Consider the following 19,865-nt stretch of genomic DNA (forward strand, 5'->3'; position numbering starts at 1 on the left):
GTCATGATGGCAGATTGGTCATCTAGTGATGGAGCAAAAACAATTGCATAACCAAAATATAGTTTTAGCAAAAGATGAATAAAATCAACCAATTGAAATTATAGCATTTCTTGCATCATGTATTCATCTTGTGTAATAGCTTCCAAACATACACCTAACGTGGTAAATCAGATGTGATGGCTTAAATGCACAACTACAAGCATAAAATGTTGATTATTTGATGAATTTAACATCCTTTTCAAGGTTGGATTGTCAAGTCAATGACTGTTCAAAGATAATTTTGAAAAAAAAAAATCAACCTACAAAATCCTCAGCCTCAAACTGCTTAGATTTCTCCTTGTCTTCCTTTTTCCCATTTTCATCTTCTGTTAAGTTATTCTCATGCAATGCCGGGGCTTTTCCTCCATGGAAAGTACCACTTCTAGGACGGGGATTCCCTCCATGGTAGCCACTTCTTGGATTTACAGTTTCTGTGCCCCGTCCTTGCGACCGCCAACCATTTTTCTCTTTTCTTCCAAAGTTTCCTGCAAACCAAACGAATTTTATTGGCAATTTGTAAACAATAATATAAAGAAAGCTAATTGAGTTTGATAATAAACTACACAGCATGCAAATCATTATAAAAAACCTTAGGTGTCAACATATTTCCAAAAAGAAATCAAGTTTTACATCAATTCAAGACATCTTAATTAAAAACAAGACAACAGGATCACATAACGTGATTCCAATCTAAAATTTTGGACCAAACAAAAAAGGAAGCCTGGTCAAATGCTTTGTCAGCAAATTGACAGGAAAAAGCCTGAAGTAACAAATACCATCAACATCTAGTCTGCAAAAGACTACAGTAACCAACAAAATGAAGTATATTATGCAGGCCATCACTATTCCTGCATGCTAATTAGTGCAAGAAGAACCTATTCTTTTTGTAACTGCAACATGCTGAACTATCTCAAGATGCTTCGAAGAAAATTTGAGGGCAAACAGTCAAATGCTTGGTCAAGGGGCAAGTGTTAAGCAAAACATGCGGCAGAAAGGCAGGATTTTTGCAATAAAATTGCAGAGCATGGGACATTCAAAACTGACAGCTCAGCAAATACTTGTGATGCAACTAAACTATTGGATTATTAAGGAGGGTAGAATTCCAGGGCTTAAATCTCTGCAGATGTAAGAAATAATAACGTTTTAGTAAAAACCAAGGCATTGCTTGCCTGGAAGCCCATGTAGGTCAGCAAGCAGAGGTAGTAAGCGATAAGGACTTGGTGCAACAACTTCAAGAGTCATCAGCATGTTCTACACCCACATAAAAACTATCCTTGTACAGGAATCACAGCCGGTTAACATGCAGAAACAGCAACCAGTCATTACTTGGACTCATCATTTTATCAAAATGAAATGGTCTGCCAAATCCTAATTTCCCAATTTCTTTTGAGATGGTATAAGTGGTGACAAATAAAAGTAACCATTGAACACAATATATTTCGGTCGACATTCACTGAAAGAGAGGTTGGTACATAAGATGACAATGCAGTGTGGAGCAGGGAGAACACAGGCCAGGCAGCAGACCAGGAGGAAAACTGATGCTCCCTTGCCCCTCCCCATTTCTGAGGAAGGGTCCCAGCTTGAAATATCAACTTTCCCGCTCCTCTGATGCTGCCTTACCTGCCGTTTCTCCAGCATCTGCAGTTCTTGCTATCTCTGGTATACAAGAACACATGTTTCGTGAGGTTTGGGTAATGTGTTGAGGACTGATTAACCGATAGAAAACATAGGAAGAATAAACAAGTCATTTTTGGATTGACAGGTTGTAACTAGTGGGAAGTCCAAAAGATTGGTACTTGGCCTCAGCTGTTTACAATCTAGATCACAACTTAAATGAGAAGGCCAAATACAAAAAAGGCGCCAAGGTTGAAAACCACATAGCAAAATCAAAAAAAAATGAAGAGGACACAAAGAGACTGCAAAGGAAAAATGCTCCAGTTAACTGAGCAGGTAATGAAATGGCAACAAGTGAAACGACACTCTGAAAAAGTTTTTACAATGGTGAATTATTACAAACATTGAAAATTTGGGAATTCTTTTACATGAAAGAGAGAATTGGCATGTAGCAGCAATAAATGGTTACATTAACCTTTATTGCAAGGTGGTACTAAAGTGACTATGTAGGGCATTGGAGAGACCAGAAATAACTTGATATCAATTATGTCCAAATGATAATGCAGAAGAACAGATGGTGACTGACTGCTTGCCCTGCCAATACACAGTCTCAAACTAAAGGTCATTGACTCAGGGTACCAGTTTATACAGGATGAAGAGAAATTTGTCCAAAATTACAAAGGGCTGTGAATCTTTCGAATTCTTTACCTTTGAGAGCACAAATACTCATCTACCAAGTATCTTGTAAACAAACAAAGAGCTATAGATTTTTTAGATACAAAAGGAATCAGAACACAAAGGGAACACAGGACAGAATCAAACTTATTTTTTTCACGTTCTTAGGCCAGTTTTGCACTTGCAGCCCTGAGCTACATTGGAAACAAACCACACAAGGATATATGGCACATTAAAATCAATTGTACCTAATTAGGTTCACCCAATTTTAACATAGGTTATAAAAATACATTGAAGATACACAGGAGGTATGAATTATGTCATAATAGGTTGACCATTCAATTTACAAGTTTTGTAATGTGTCACCATTTGTCCATCCAAATCCTATGAAGTATACAAAATACTTAGAAGTTTTGTCTCCTAAATGATCATACCCAACATGCATTTCCTGAGTATTCAATTATATCAAGGAACAACAGATGAAACAGCAAATTAATCTGATATTAAAATTATGTCAAAAGATAACAGGCTTTTTTTTCCTACGACTTCTACCTAATAGGATTGATAGCTTAACCCCAGTTTAGATAAGCTCACCTCTTTACATACTATATTGAAACAAGCTACTTGTATAAAAACATTACTATTGCCTGGTTACTTGTAAGAACATTACAGCTAAAGAATTTTTAAAAAAAAGGAGGAAATAAACACGATGAAAATTTAAAATAGTTCAAGATATTAATTAAATAATGAGGTCAACTATCATTGCCATGCACTATTTTCAACTTACACCACCACACAATACCTGTAAACACACACACAAGCTTCTCACCACACTCAGCTGATTAATCAACACACCTCCGCTAGAACGAGTCCCAGAAGACTCCAAGCTGTCTGACGAGTTGTGTCGCCTGCGATTCACATCATAACGATTCTCTGGTCGGACCAAAGTTTCAGGATTCTTTTCAACATTGAGTGACTGCTGTACAGTAAAAATAAATTTAATTGAAAACCAAACAATGAAAACATAGAAAAGAAAACAAAAGATCAAAATCCAAAACAACTACAGGGCACCATATCACATCTTTCGTTAAGGACTTTGTGATGCAATAATTTAAAACTGAAATCACTTGTTTTGTTGACAGATTCGTCATTTTGTGTTCAAACGCCAACCAACAATAAAATTTTGAGCCATTAAGTCAGTTTTTAGAAGGATACCATCTTCTGGTTTCAGATGTAACCAAAAAAAAACCAATTACATCTTACAGAACAAAGAGCGTTTCAGACAATGCAAGATTTAGCTGCTTCACAGACAGACAAGTCCTGAAGCTCGACTTCAATCCACAATTTTATGACTCAGCGTTGCCTACGACATCAAGCTGATTTTGTACATCACCTTTAAGTTGTATCAGACAACACTGGCAGGCACTCCCCACGTAGCCACACAACAGACTCAACATGAACTTCATCCCCCCTTAGTGAATTATAAAGTGAATTTCTGCCTTTGCAGTTAATTTGTTGTCATCTAACATTCTTTCGTTGGACATCCGCCACAAACAACATACAACATAGTTGAATTGAATCTGTCTGAAAGATAAATTCAGGAACCTTAAGTACGAAGCTCAAATCTTGATTACAAATCACTGAAAACTCCATAAACAAATAAATATATTGTGAATAGTCTAATATGAAATAATTTTCTTCAGTTATCTCCAAACACACTATCCTTGAAATGAATTAGGCTTTGAAAAACTAAAAGCTGAGGGAACTAAATCGTATCTTTTAATTTTGTATTTTACAGGCATAGTTCTACTTTCAATCAGCTTTTCATGTGAATATATGGAAGTGAGCACAGCATTTTGGGTAGTGACAAAAACAAAGCTGCTGGAGAAGCTCAGGAGGTCTGGCAGCAGTTAACGTTTCGCGTCCAGTGATCCTTCCTCAGAAGGAATGGAAGCAACCTTCTTGCTTCTATCTTAGCTATTCCTTTCACAAATTTTACATGCTTCTGTAAGATGCCTCCACTTTCTAAATTCCAATGAGTACACTCCTGGCCTAGACAATCTCTCTTCATGAGACAACCCTCTTAACTGCACCATCAGCGTAGTGAATTTCTTCTACATGCCCTCCAGTGCCAGACCAGCCTCTCTCAATAAAAGAAGACCAAAACTGTACACAGTACTCCAGATGTGGCCTTACTAGTTTCAGAGCTGTAGCATAACCTCCACAGTTTTAAAGTTGATCCCTCTAGCAATTAAAAGACAATATTCCATTTGCCTGAAATACCTGCTGCACCTGCAAACCAACGCTGTGATTCATGCTAATGATTCATAATCCACCATCAGCACCTAACCACTTGCTCCCTAGAACAGAAGGATGTTTACATGCACACTTCAGTCCTTGTATCATATCATGATCACAATCTCCTTGACTCATTCAAGCCTTTAGCTGCACAGACCAGCTTTAGGTTGATTACTTATACTTTAGTGCCACAAGGGAATACCTTGCCTCATTAGAGAGGCTTAACTAGTGGTGGTTAAACTTGAGGGTCACCACACTTTAAAAAGTTAGGGCAGGTTGAGAATCACTGACTTTCACCGTACCCTCAGCCAGTGTGGGATCTGGACCTGCACTGTTGTGAACTCTCCAGCCAAATGAGTTAACTGACTCCCGAGGAATGCATAGGCAAGTTTCCAAATTACAGCACAGACAAAGTTTCAAGCTCTCCAGCTAGCTGTTTTGAAATTTAGTTCAGAATGATTATGTGTCAAAGTATCAGATATTTGAAATTATAGCATTTCGTTCAGGAAACAGCCACTGTTTGAGAAGTGATTTACAGAGACTGAAAAAGCAGGGGAGAATTTCCAAGGTTGGATGAATCAGGTTGTTACTGATAAGCATCATCTACAAAACAACATTCACTAACTGAATGATTGCTTTATGCCTTGGCTAGTAGTATATTTGGCACTTTTTGATCTGTTTAGCAATTCCTCCTGCTCTTTTGTAAAGCACTGTGGGGAGACAGCAAACAAGGTTCCACAAAGGTAGCAGTCTCACATCAAACTTGGATAATAGGTAATAATTCAGTCTTGAATTACGAGTAGAGTTAGAAAAGCAATACAGTTCTTTAGCTTTGAAGCTGGGAATTAACAAAATTATGTTCTAAACAATTAATTCTGATTTAATTTCTTGTTATTATTTAAAAGTTTACCTTTCAAACTGGGCTCAGATAATCGCCTAAACCACAAGGATGGAAAGGGAGTATTCAGTTGCCCAAAGATGAAGACAGAGAGCGCAAGAGATAGCACGGGAAACAGCGTGAGAGAGACAAAGAACAAAGAAAATTACATTACAGGAACAGGCCCTTCGGCCCTCCAAGATGGCGCTGATCAAGATCCTCTGTCATCTATTTTCTAAGGGTCTGTATCCCTTTGCTCCTTGCCCACCCACTTACCTGTCCAGATACATCTTAAAAGACACTATCATATCTGTGTCTACCACTTCCACTGGCAACGCGTTCCAGGCACCCACCACCCTCTGCATAATGGACTTTCCATGCATATCTCCCTTAAACTTTGCTCCTCTCACTTGGAACTCATGACCCCTAGTAATTGAGGCGCCCACTCTGGGAAAAAGCTTCTTGCTATCCACCCTGTCTATACCCCTCATACTTTTGTAGACCTCAAATCAGGTCCCCCCCCCCTCAATCGCCGTCTTTCTAATGAAAATAATCCTAATCCACTCAACCTCTCTTCATAGCTAGCACCCTCCATACCAGGCAACATCCTAGTGAACCTCCTCTGCACCCTCTCCAAAGCATCCACATCCTTTTGGTAATGTGACGACCAGAACTGTACACAGTATTCCAAATGAGGCCAAACCAAAGTGTTCTACAACCGCAACATGACCTGCCAACTCTTGTACGCAATACCCCGTCCGATGAAGGAAAGCATGTGTGCCTTCTTGACCACCCTATTGGCCTATGTTGCCACGTTCAGGGAACAATGGACCTGAACACCCAGATCTCTCTGGACATCAATTTTCCCCTGGACTTTTCCATTTACTGCAGAGTTTGCTCTTCCAAAATGCATCACCTTGCGTTTGCCCAGATTGAACTCCATCTGCCATTTATCTGTCCAACTCTTACGTCATTGACTAATGTCACTGTCATTAACTCAATGACCTTGTCATTTCTGAAGACCAAATCATACTAGCCACAGTTTAATCTCGGACAATGCCAAATGACGAGTCATTGTAAAACAAAAACAAAGAATCACACTTCAATTTGAAGGCATTGCTTATGAAAACGGTCATTCATGTCAAATAAGCGGAAAACATCTAGCACAGCCTAAAAATCCTAACAGAAATGTTCAAGCATGATTTGGTAATTAATTCCAAATGCTGAAGTTTTCTTCTGACCTAATAACTCAGGTACTGAATCCTTGAACATTCCAGTGATTTCCTTGTCATGTCCAACATCAGCGTTTTTATCTCCAGCTTCTGATAACAAGCAAATTGGTTATGAATCACACTGGCATCTAATTCCTATTTTTATTTATTTAACAGAGCCAAGTTAAAACAAGTGGCATTACCAAGTTACAAGAAAAATGGAGAAACCTGTATGTAACACAAACCAATGCACTACAAATAATGCATAGGCAAGTTTCAACTGAACATGGTACAGTTTTCAATTATCTTACAGCTATTAGCAATGGAATAGAGACTACATGGGTTAATTTTATATAGCGTCACAACCACAAAGATGGGTAGGTTGACCTGTTTGTAGGCTGGATTTAAAGCGAATTCCTATGTCTGTCAAGTTTGAGAGAGAATGTGCAATGGAGTCCATGGTTTCAAAGCTCATATTTTCTTTGTTCAGCCAGAACATAAGTGAAACAGAAGCAGAAACAGAAACTTCAGCTCAAAGAAAAACTGGATATTTAGGTCGAAGAAAATGAAAGCGTAAATGGATATTTCAAGTTTACAGAAAAGAGTGACAATGGTTCAAAGTAGATTTTGTTTAACAATACTGTTCAACTTGAGATCTCATTGGCTTGGTACAGTACGTGCAAGCTAAGGATGGAAACAGGTGCCAGGAGACTGCAGTAGACAAACACAACTGCTGTGCAATGGTTTTGGTTGCTCAGACCTGGGTCTTGACTCCATGGATTAACCACTGCGGTCAGATTTGAGGGGATTCTACAAACCTGTGTTGTTGGTGAAGGCTATGCCATTTGAACTTGGGATGGCCTAAAAAGTTGTTCTTGGTTAGGGATAAGGCTAAGCCCTGGAAAAAGCAAGCTGGAATTCTAACAGAGTAAACGCAGGTTTTATGACTTGGAAAATGGACTGTACATGCAAAGCAAACTATCTACTAAACCTGTCACATCTATCTTTGTTGTATGTTCGCGCAGTCAGGAAGTAACTTAGATTGGAGTGCAATTTGCCTAATTCAAGTGTAAATTCAGTTTTGCTTTTGGCTTGAATATTAAGCAAAAGTCAAACCTCAATAAATTGGCTTTCTTGTTGGGATCAAAAGCAGCCTATTTGGTTTGTTGGGATTCCCCAGAGGCAAAATAAAAATCCCCTTAGTGCCCTGACCTTTGGGCACAAAGGTCCAGATTCAAGTCCCACCTGACCTTGATGTGTCATAACATGCCATACAGGGTGACTGAAATGTCTATGGGGCCAATGATGGTTGAAAGTAGACTTTTTAAAAACAAATGCTACTCAAACTCTGGCCCCTGTCGTGAAATACCAGGCAGACTGAAAACGGAGAAACATTCCCAATAATTTCAAATATTTCAATCAACCTGTTCAGACAGGCTGTTTTGACAAATATAATGCACAGTACAGAAAATGTTCAATTTATATAGTGCTAGGATGATTAAGCACCTTCACATCAGTGACCAAAGTGATAAAAAACATCATGTCTCAACAAAGCTTATGACATTTTGACAGGTAAAACAAAAACTTAACATTTTAAAACTGATATAATGACTTGTTAGACAACTCTGAATCCTTTTGAATCCTGCTCTGTATTATGTACATGTACTATTCACACATTTAAGCTGTGTGTCTCAACACAAGATAATGCATGAGAGAATGAAAAACCAAAGTCTGTAAAAGATGTTCACAACGGAAAACATTTCACTGGTTAAGTTTACAAGCGACTTGATGTCAATGTCGGAGGCATGAGCATCATAATTATTTCATCAATTGCTAACAATGTACATAATATATGTAACAGAACACTGTGTACATTGAAACAATATTCTCTATGACTGAATTTGAGTTTACAAAGATGGACACAAGTATGTGGCATTTCCAACTACAATGTCAACGCAATTACAATAATTCTTGAGACATGAGCTGGAATTATTGGATGGGAAACCAAAATGTGCTCAGATTATGGAAATAACCTTGGAAAAAAGCCAAAGTTACAAAGAGAGTTAGCAAAATACAATACTACCAAGACCACACTAATATCCACCATTTTGGTGTCCAGGTATTGAAGTGTTCATAAGGAATCCAAGTGAATTCTCAATGGTTCCTGTTTGTTTCCATTTTGATGTGCCCTTCATCGTTTTGTCTGCATTTCCATTCAGATGACAGGGACATTTAGTTAACACTTCTGTCCAATTCATATTATTTTGCAGAGTCCTGGATGTCAGTGATGAATGCTACATAATGCAAGGAGTTTGTGGAAACGTAATTTTTGCTCAACCTCCCATTCAAAACTCGCCTTTGTTTTGCCTGCTATTAACGAACTTGTTGGAAAATTAGTCTACCATAGAAGAAAGAGATCTCAAGGAATACATAACAGCACTTCTGTACTATGTTAAATAGTGCATGAAAGATCTGACCAAAATCAATAACAAATGCTTTATTTTAACTTTTTGTCTTAAAAATGTATGAGGCACGCCAAAAAGCATCAATCTCTGTAAAATGGTCATAAGTGAGTGAAGGAAAGCATTTTACATCTCAATAGAAACCAAATAACAGTGGGAATAGGCATAATTACTTTTCAGCATTAAGACTGCAAATGTTAATCTAAATTGTGAGGACTGAAATTTTGTACATTCTACAAATGCATTGCAATTCACTCCAGGTGCAGGTGTTATTTTGAATGACCTTCCAAACTATCAACATCTACAAAAATGAATAAATTCACAACATTTTAATGAAAAATATTGCTGGTTTTCACTTTTAAGTTAAAGATCCAACTAACTCATTTACAAGAAAAATAACTCTTTAGCAGTATATTACACAAAGTTTTTTATTTAAAAAAAACAAAGTTTGAATATTCCAACATCCTCTTACAGTTTACATTAAGCAAACAAAAATCACGTCTAGCCCCTTACTCTTAAGCAATGGAAAAAAATACCGATAAGACAGATCGGGCAACCAAGAAGTGTCACTCATGGATCTTGCATTCCAATACTTTGTCAGCTTAAAAGAAAAAGGATTAGTAGGGACATTATTTGAAATGCAAGAAGACAGACACAAATTTTAGAAAAGGGCCTGGAAAAAAAAGGGGTAGATTATCTGTTGGTTTTCCTTTAAAGGTTCAACCACAGTCAAATCCATGCACAACAACTGAAGTTACACCAAAACCCACATGTGCCGATGGTTTCCACAATAGTTTACTGTTTCAAAGCAATTCATTCATATCAGACCCCAGCAACAAAACTAGTCACAAAACCTCAAACTCAGAGATCCTGCTGATTTAGAAAGACTGCCTATGCTCTCTCATTGGTACTACATGTTTAAGATAATGATTTTACATAAGTCAAGAAAAAGTTAACTTTGAGAAGGATTAGTTTTCACCAGTTAAGTGGATCAAAGAATCATGGAGTTATACAAAGAAAGCCACTCACAATTTGTATCACACATTAGGACCATCCAGAACCATCCAATTAGACAACTCCCATTCACTAGACATCTTTTCAAATCATTTTCAGTGAATTAACCGTGATAACTCAGAAGAACTGCACAACTTTAATCGTTTGTGTCAACAAATTTGTTTTCAACTGCACTAAAGGAAACTGCAACAGGCTATCAATATTAAATACAAAGACAACTTTGCACTGAAAGAGAATTACATTCTGTTATACGACAAATGCACTGTTTCATGTAAAATTCTATGCTTGATACTGCAAATTGTAGTACAACCGAGTCAACACCATCTCAAGCACATTTTGGGCCTACTTTCCCAACTGCAAAAACAGAAACCCATCCTTTAGACATCCAGAAGGTACAAATGATTCAAACGACCAAGAAGAAAGAGTAAAACTTTCACAACCAGCAAATGGATCCGGGAAACAGTGATTACTGCAAAAAGTACTTACATAGTATGACAATTCACAGGCATGCACTGACATTTTGAGACGAAGTCAGAAAAACAAAACATCTTATGGGTTTTAGGCACAATTTCAAAGCTTTGGGCCTCCGTAGCTCAAGGAACAGCCTTCAGTCGTGGACAAAATGAAATTTAGGATGCTCAAGAGGATTAAATTTGGAATACCAAAGACCTTAGAGATTCAAGGCAAGAGGCAATTAAAGAAATGGCAAGAAAAAAGGCCCAACACTCTAATCTTAATAGTCAGAACTCACACGGCACCAGGTTTTGTCCAAGAGGTTTATCTGAAGTCACAAGCTTTCAGAGCACTGCTCCTTCACCTAAATGAAAGAGCAGTGCTCTGAAAGCGTATGATTTCAAATAAACCTGCTGGACTGTAACCTGATGTTGTGTGAATCCTAACTTTGGCCACTCCACTCCAACACTGGCATCTCCACATCTTAAATGTCAATGTCAATCAGAATACCAAGACGAGAACATTAACCTCAAGATATCAGAAGAAAACATTCGGTTCAAAGCATAAATGAGTATTACGATACTGGCAGCATTTTGCATCAACTGAAGGCTGCTGTGTGGAATGTGCAAGATCAGCCAGAAAATCATTGGAATAGCAGATAATGTAGATAATGTAACTAATCTTGCTAATGGAAGCATATCCAAACAATTCTGCTCCAGAAATGTTGTTTGTGGTTAAAAGCAAAGAACCCATCACCATTCACCTCCTCGTAAGCCTTGTAAGATTAAGAACCAGGAGGTCACTAACGTAAGGGCACTGTCAAAAGAATCAGTGACACAACATTTTTGAAAAGGAAATGCCTTGACAAACTTAGGCGTTTTTAAGACTGTAATAAGCAGGATAGATAGAAGCCAACCAATCTTGTGCATTTAGCTTTTCAAAAAGCATTTCATAACGGAGACTGTGCACATTTAGCATTCATGAGATCAGGAGTGTTAGATTAGCACCAAATAAAGTTTAGTTAACAATTCAAAAATAGTAAGCAAAGAGTGGATTATTTTCAGGATTGTTTACTGTAGCCCGTGGGGTACCAGGGCAATCAATCATTAGAATGCAGATATTTGTAACTGCAATGACTCAAATACAGGAACCATGCGTGACGTACCCACATTTGCTGGTGATACAAAGTTGAGAGAGAAAACAAAACATAAGTGAAAGGGGCTACAGGAGGGTGGGTTAAAAAGACAGAAACCATAAAAATAAGGGAACAGAAGTAGGTCATTCAGTCCTGAGCCTATTCTGCCATTCAATAAGATCATGGCTGATCCGGCACTCCTCACTTAGAGACTTTACTGCCCTTAACCCGGAACCCTTGATTCCCCTACTCATCAAGTAGCTATCCCAGCCTAAAACGTGCACAAGAGCTCTGCCCCCACAGCTCTCTGTGACAAGGCGTTCCAGAGACTTGCACCTGCTATGACAAGAAATTACTCCTCATCTCAGTCTGAAATTTGGCACCACTTTATTCTGAGACTACGTTCTCTAGTCTTAGGCTCTCCCACAGGATGAACCTTGCTTTCAACATTTATCCTAAGTCCCTTAAGGATCCTATGTTCCGATGATAATCGCCCCTCATTCTTCGCAACTCCACTGAGTACGTATCTGTCCAACCACAGCTCGTAAGCCGAAGACATGATACTGGGGATCATCTAAGCAGATCAAGGTATGATTTTACTGAACACAATGCAAGAACAATGGGCCAAATGTTTACACCTTCTCCTGTTTCTGCTGTTCTCATATTCTTCTCCAACTCCTCAGCTGATTTTCTTACCTGCGACCCACCCACGACATCTGCCACCACTTGACTAAACATGACTAGATCCCTCACCTAAAGACAGAACATAACATTACAAGCGAAGTCGAAGTGATATTATGTGGTTCCCTGCTAGTTACAACCAGCCAAACCAAAAATGATCAGTTTATTTGTATTACATTTTTGCAATGTTAATCATTTTGTGCTAATACGCCTTCCAAACAACGCGCAGGTTCTAAATTTGTGGTCTGAAATTATTGAAATTTGGAATTTTATTGCAACTCTGAGCAGTTGAAGTATGATTGCATCATTTAAAAGAAAACTGAGTGCAAAGAAAGTAAAAACACATTTTGGGGAAACTGCATTCATTTTGAATTCTCTACCAAAAAGAGGACACAGACAATTAAGAGGCCAAATGGCTACAATTTATGCTCTGAAATTTTTATGTTTTATGTCTAATAATAGAAGTTAGTGCATTCCAATTTATATTGAAAAACAAGATTTAACACTTGATCAATGGAAAGCAGTCACTGAGATTTCAAGAGTTAATCTATTACAAGGAAATAATAGATTTTTTAAAAATCCATATTACAACTTAATTAAACAGTCCAATTAAAATCAGTTTACAAAACAAAGCACAAGCAACATTCGTCCTCAACTAGAAAAAACACATTCTTACGTACTGCAGTTATAAGAATTGAATATTCCACTTGTACACAAAAGAATCCTTGTGAAACAAATATTGTGAACCAAAAAAGTGAGCTGTTCAAATATCAGAAAATGCAAAAGTTAAATGGTGTATTCTAATACCTTAGTTGATGAAGGTGGAGTTGGAAAATTAAGCCAGGCTGGAGCAAAGTCATGCTGCGCCATTTAGGTCCTATGTCTCAGGGTTTTAAAATATGGTATCAACACCTCATGGCAGATCCCTATAAGTGTAAAATACATATGATTATCTTGAGTCGACTTCTGTTTCCTCAATGTAACTCAGAATAAACAAAACCTATTTTAACCTTTTTATTTGTCGTTGTTTTTTTAAGAATGAAAAATTAGAAAATAACAAAGGCTAGCAACAGATCAGTGCATTATTGTCTTATCATAATTCAGGATCTATCAATGTACCTTTCTTCACCAAAAGGGAGCAATTCCACAGTGTGAACTTCCCAGCAACAGCACCACACGACTCTGCTTCTTTTCATCGCAGCACAACCCAAGGGTCATTCAAAGATTCATTTTTCCAGTTTTAACCGCATCAGCATTTATTGCTGTATGAACCTGATAAAAGGTTGGAAAACTGTAGAAATGTACATGAAAGGAAATTAGACATTGTCAAGAAATCCAATGTACCTTGTCCATCTGATTTGTTGGTGAGAATTTTTACACAAAGTGCTTTTTTTTGCAGTGAAATAATTGCAATGTGCCTTAGGAAATGCAATGAGTAGTAGATAATCATTACTACCAGTTTGGGCAGTTAATGATGTATAGAGTGTGGACTTTTTTTTAAAAAAGTCAATAATATGAAGCTTTGGTTCTCAGTAAAACTTGTATTCTTTCTAGTGTTAGAATGTACACAAATATTGCACCTACTTCAGCCCATGGAGGCTAGTTGAAAAAAAGTGGAGAAAAATCTGAAAAGGTTCACAACTCCATAAATATTACCATTTCCTATGGAGATTATACTAAGCAAGATAAATAATGAGGACAATATAGAAAAGAAAAATAAAGACTTGGTACAAAAAGAGCTATCAATAGTGGCGTAACTGTAGCAATGTTTATTTCCAGACAGAAAGTAAGTGAAAGCTACCTCACAGCCAAGCACAAAACCCTACTGCACCAAGCAATACCTAGCACTGAAGTCATTTATGTAGTTAAATCATGCTACACCTTTAACCCTATAAAGTGTACTATGTTCATTCACAAACTCAAGGTTTTCATGAAGTGCTTAAAATTGAATTCACTGAAGTCATACCTTAAAAAGGAACAGAAGTTACTTAAAATAATACTGTACACTGATTAGAAAAGGAACAGATCAAAAGGAAGCCAATTAATCTTGACATAACAGCAACTCAAAACTGCAACATGGATAAACAGACGTGTTCTGTTACACTTCTACTGTAACTAGGCAACCTGTCAGAACTACAAAAAGTGAGGTGAACGGATATTGAATATAGCTATTTTCTTTCTTACTTAAACTTACACAAGTTTAAACATGAATACTATCATACAATTTACCCAAAAATACCCACTTATTCACCAAGGATGCAGTTTCTACCGAGATATTCATTTATATCTAGTTTGATCAACTAATATCAAAGTCTTGATGGAAATCAACAGCACCTAATCGATACGCATAGGTAAAATACAGTTATTAAAGACCTAAAACTACAAAAGATAATCATGCTGACAATCACCAATAGCAAAATATATCCTTCCCAACATGCCATCCTCCCAGTTCTTCAAGACCTGGTAGGAATGAATATGAACTGCCACTTCGCAAAGGTGGCAGTTTGCACAAATTAATAGAAAACACTTCAAACAAATACACTAGGTGCCTTAAATTCTCAACATCAACTTCACCTGATACCTGGCTCTCATTTGAAAACTTGGTTATTGTAAATAGCAAAGAGACTACCAATACATCTTATTTTCCCTCATACAAATCAATAGAGCATTTGTACTCAATGTGAGGAATGTCAATAATACTGATAAACAAAACATTTTTCCCTTCTGTTGGCAGCAGGTGTCAGCATCCAGCATTTCAAACAGAATGCAGCCAGATTAAACCTCTCTTTACTTTCTTCTACCAAGGTCTCTTCACAGCAAGTTCAGAAAAGTAGCATCTAATTTACTACTTGAATTTTTTTCTACTGTTATTTCTTACACTAACCATCACTTCACCCTTTAAGTTTAACCATTCATTTAGTGACCACCATTAGCTGAAAGTTAAGAGATGGGTGGAATCCACTTCAGGAACATCTTTAGAAAATGAACTAATAAATACTTTGCATCATTTCAGATGCCAAAAGGAGGGGGGATTGGTGTATTCACATACGATGGCACATGATACTTTTCAAAGTCCAAGTCATTCTTAATTTCTCTCGTAATTCTGATTCTTCACACCACAGCAGTACAACCAAAAAAAAGCCTTGTACTGACAAATTTTCAGTTCAGTGCATACTCCTCACTAGCTCATACCTCTTCAATTAAGTCATTTCAGCTAGCATACATCATTTTCAGAAATTCATGTGACAATTACTCTGCATCTTCAAACACCAGAGATTTGACAAAGATGACACTCATTCATGCTAACATGGCTACATATTCATGTAAATTCCCTCTTCTTCTGATAGTACAACATTCATATCATAGCTTTAATGCAAGAAGCTCACCCCACAGAAGCAAAACTAGGTTAAAAATTGACAGTAAGTTTAAGCACATTAAGACTAGTTACCAAAAAATTTCAGATGCAGGTTGTAAAGGTAAGAGTTGAGTTCAACCTATGTGCTAAAATTTTCATTTACAGAAGTTTATAAACTTTTTAGCTCAGAATTCCCAATTAGCCACAACCCTTGTATCCAAAACAAGTGTTTTTACTCCAACTGTACCTTACTTTCTTCATTTGTTACCAACAATTGAAATTTTTTTTTAAATTTACACAAAGAAAGACAAAAATATTACACAGGTTTAAAAAGTTTAAGTTAAAGTTAAAGTTAATTTTAGAAACAACATTTTGCAATGGTTTTAGGCCACAACCCAAAAAACTGAAGGCTTAAAAAATTAGTTAGGCTCAATTTCAAAATGAACTCTTAGCATATTTAACCAAGCAGCATATTAAGTAATATTCAAATAAGAGTCAGTATGAAAAGCTGTATTTAAATGACACATCTGAAAATGTTAAGTATACACTTACTGTTGCAGATATCCCGCGGCATAACAGTGAAGTTGAGTTACATGAAGCAACACTCTGATGTAATTAATGGTACGTTCACTAATGCTCAAATTGAATAGAAGAAAATTCTTTCAAGAACTTGGCAGCAAAAAGTGAAGTATAACCAACAAACAACTGTTTCTTATTCTTGTTTACAAACAGCGACAATTAGGCCTCAGAAATTCTCCACGTTTGTAAATATTTGGGAAAGCGGAATGAATGAAAAGGTTTAGGAAATTGGCCGTTTTGAAAGCGAGAAGAAACTACAAACACAGGAAGGACAAAGCATCACCAACAACAGATACAGATGCAACCAAAGTGAGACAGGGAGATGGCTCCTTTCTATATTCAAAATTAATCTTCAAACTCTTCCAGCGCCTCCACAATCTCTAAACTTAAGCGACATCAGGCACCACGTGATGACGACACGGGCCGGTCGCTTCAATGACGTCAGGACGAAAATAAAAATCAGGGACAAAAGCAAAGTACAAACTTCCATCTCGGTCAATAAACAGGGCACTGGGCAAACAGGATACTGCCATTCCCATCACCAACTGAGCGACCTCACCTTTCCCACGCACTTCATTTTAACCTGTAATCTGGAAATTAAATACAATTTACTGTTTGACCCGGCAGGGAGTGACGTTGCACCAAGGGTCATCCAATGGGAAAATAAATTTAAAGGCCAGGCTTCAGATCACGCGAGATCCGCCCTCAACCCTTGGCGAGCCCCCTGAAAAATCCCCTCTGCGCCTGCGTGCCACTGCCGCCTGAGCTATGCGCCTGCGCGCCACCAGACACCGGGCGACACCGCTGAGCATGCGCGTCGCCTGTTCTGTGGTGTATCGTTTGTGTCGGTCGACGCGGACATTGAAAACTCAGATTGCAGTTAAATCCAATATCGATCAGAATCATAGAACAGAATCCCTACGGTGTGGAAGCAGACTAATCGGCCCATCAAGTCCACATCGATCCTCCGAAGAGCATCCCACCCATACCAATCCCCTACCCTATCCTTGCATTTCCCACTATGGACGATTCAGCGTGGCCCATCCACCTAACCTGCACATCGTCAGACTGTGGGAGGCTACCCACACAGACACGGGGAGAATATGCAAACTCCACACAGGCAGTCTCTCGAGGCTGGAATCAAACCCAGGTCCCTGGTGCCGTCAGGCAGCAGTGCTAACCATTGAGCCATCGTATTGCCCTGGGGGTAGGAGCCTGAGTTGACCTGCTCCATGATTGAGTGGAAATATCTCCAGGTCCAGGCTTTTCAGTTTCAAACTGTTCCCCCCTCATATTCTAAACTCTGTCAAGTACATGATCATCAACTGTTCTTCATACGACAGGCCCTTCATCTCTGAGATCATTCTTGTAAACCTTCTGTGGACTCCCTGCAACACCAGCACATCCTTAAATACAGGGCCATCTTGAAATGAATGCTAATATTGCTTTTGAATTCCTAACTGCCAAATGAAATTGCATGTTAACCGCCAGAGAATCCAGAACCAGAACTCCCAAGTCCCTCTGTGTTTCAGATTTCTGAGGTCTTTCCCCATTTAGAGAATAATCTGCACCTCAATTCTTCCTACAAAGATGCAGAACCTCACACTTTCCCAGGTTGCATTCCATCTGCCTCTTTACTCAATCTCCTAGCCTGTCGTCTTCCTCAACTCAAACTGTCCGTCCATCTATCTTTGTGTCATCGGCAAGTTTAGCAACAATGCTAACAAAGTGTGAAGCTGGATGAACACAACAGGCCAAGCAGCATCTCAGGAGCACAAAAGCTGACGTTTCGGGTCTGGACCCTTGCAGCTTTTGTGCTCCTGAGATGCTGCTTGGCCAGCTGTGTTCATCCAGCTTCACACTTTGTTATCTTGGATTCTTCAGCATCTGCAGTTCCCATTATCTCTTAGCAACAATGCTGTCAGCTCTTTCATTCAGATTGTTGATGTCTGACATGAATAGTTGTGTTGCCAACACAGACCCATGTGGAACTTCACTAATTGCCGCTGCCATTCTGAAAAAGACCCATCTGCCAGTCAACCAATCCTCTACCCATGCCAGTACCTTGCCCCTATCACCACGGGCTCTTAATAAAAACCACAAGAACTGTGGATGTTGTAAATAAGAAACAAAAATAGAAATTGCTGAAAAAGCTCAGCAGGTCTGGCAACATCTGTGAAGAAAAATCAGAGTTAATGTTTCAGATCTGATTACCCTTCCTCGGAACAGTTCTAAGGAAGGGTCAACGGAACCGAAACTTTAACTCTGATTTCTCTTCACAGATGCTGCCAGACCTGCTGAGCTTTTCCAGCAACTTCTGTTTTTGTGTCTGGGTATGAGCTCTTTTTTATCAGTCTCCTGTGCAGCATATTGTGAAAGACCTTCTGGAAATCTAAGTAATCATGTATGCTGGCTATCCTTTGTCTAACTTGCTTGTTACTTCCTCAAAGAATTCTAATGGATTTGCCAGGTATGACCTTGCCATGATGAAATCATGCTGACTCCATCCTGTTTTAGTGCGCACTTGCAAGCGCTCAGCAATCTCAACCTGAAAAAGAACTCTACTCTACCTTCTGCCAGTCACTGTACAATAAAATGTTTTTCTTGCATCACCCTTGCTTCTTTTGCTCATCAATTCAAAATCTATGCCTGCTCACTCTTTTGTATTTTATGAGTGGGAGAAGTTCCTCCCTAACTATCAGCCCACTCACGACTTTAAAGACATCGACTGAATCTCTTCTCAGTCTTCTTCGCTCCAAGGAAAACAATCCAACTTCTTCAGCCTATCCTCAGAACTGAAGTTTTTTTTTCTGGAAGCATTGTTGTAAATTGCTTCTGTACTCTCTCCAATGCATTCAAATCTTTCCTGCAATGTGGTGCTGTTACTGTAAACAGTCTTTCATCTGAGGTCTAATAAGTGTCTTATACCCTTTTTTCTTCCAAAGTTTTCTTTTCTTACTTTAATCTATTTACTTTCTGTGGAGAGATCAGTGGAATCAAGGTGTCCAGCACATCTGAGCCAAAGTTTGTTCCCAGCAGCAGCAGTGGAGGGAGTTGACTACGGTGCTGTGCAGTGAGATTGAGCCCAGCGTGGGGGACATCGAGACCAGCGTGGCGGACATCGAGCCCAGCACTGTGGTGGTGAAGAGCATGCCTAACGCAGAGAAGATCGAGCTCAGCAAGGAGGAGATTGCACCCATGCGCGGAGTGCAAGTCAAACATGGCTAAGCACTTAAGAAGACTTTAACGTGGAACTTTTAACTTCATTCCTTTATTTTTGTACTTTATACAAGTACAAAGTACTTTAATGTTGAATGTTTAACTCTATTACTTATTTTTCTACCTTGTACCTAAGATGGTGCCAAGAATGGTGACATTGTACACTTTTCACTGTACTCTTGTATCCCTGTACGTAAGTACACATGACAATAAAATCTAATTCTAATTATCCAACTTCAACATTAACTTCTTG

General features: G+C 38.4%; 1 protein-coding gene across 3 annotated transcripts in view; it reads right to left on the reverse strand.

Annotated features, from left to right (window-relative positions):
- Positions 1-17,090, reverse strand: part of LOC125454680 (vasculin-like) — a 56,699-nt gene extending 39,609 nt beyond the window's left edge. Inside the window, exons 1-5 of one of the 3 annotated variants that reach the window (XM_048535725.2) lie at positions 16,953-17,090; positions 13,579-13,750; positions 13,267-13,385; positions 3,184-3,307; positions 304-524 (exon numbers count right to left, since the gene is read on the reverse strand). In XM_048535725.2, coding sequence (XP_048391682.1) covers positions 304-524; positions 3,184-3,307; positions 13,267-13,329 — 408 coding nt within the window. In that variant the 5' untranslated portion in view covers positions 13,330-13,385; positions 13,579-13,750; positions 16,953-17,090. Of the gene's footprint in view, positions 1-303; positions 525-3,183; positions 3,308-13,266; positions 13,386-13,578; positions 13,751-16,366; positions 16,907-16,952 lie in introns of those variants that run through there. The other 2 variants (XM_048535733.2, XM_048535717.2) reach the window with 2 other exon arrangements.
- Between the last annotated feature and the right edge of the window lie 2,775 nt (positions 17,091-19,865).

The sequence above is a fragment of the Stegostoma tigrinum genome, chromosome 1 (assembly GCF_030684315.1).
Source record: "Stegostoma tigrinum isolate sSteTig4 chromosome 1, sSteTig4.hap1, whole genome shotgun sequence".
NCBI classification, from domain to species: Eukaryota; Metazoa; Chordata; class Chondrichthyes; order Orectolobiformes; family Stegostomatidae; genus Stegostoma; species Stegostoma tigrinum.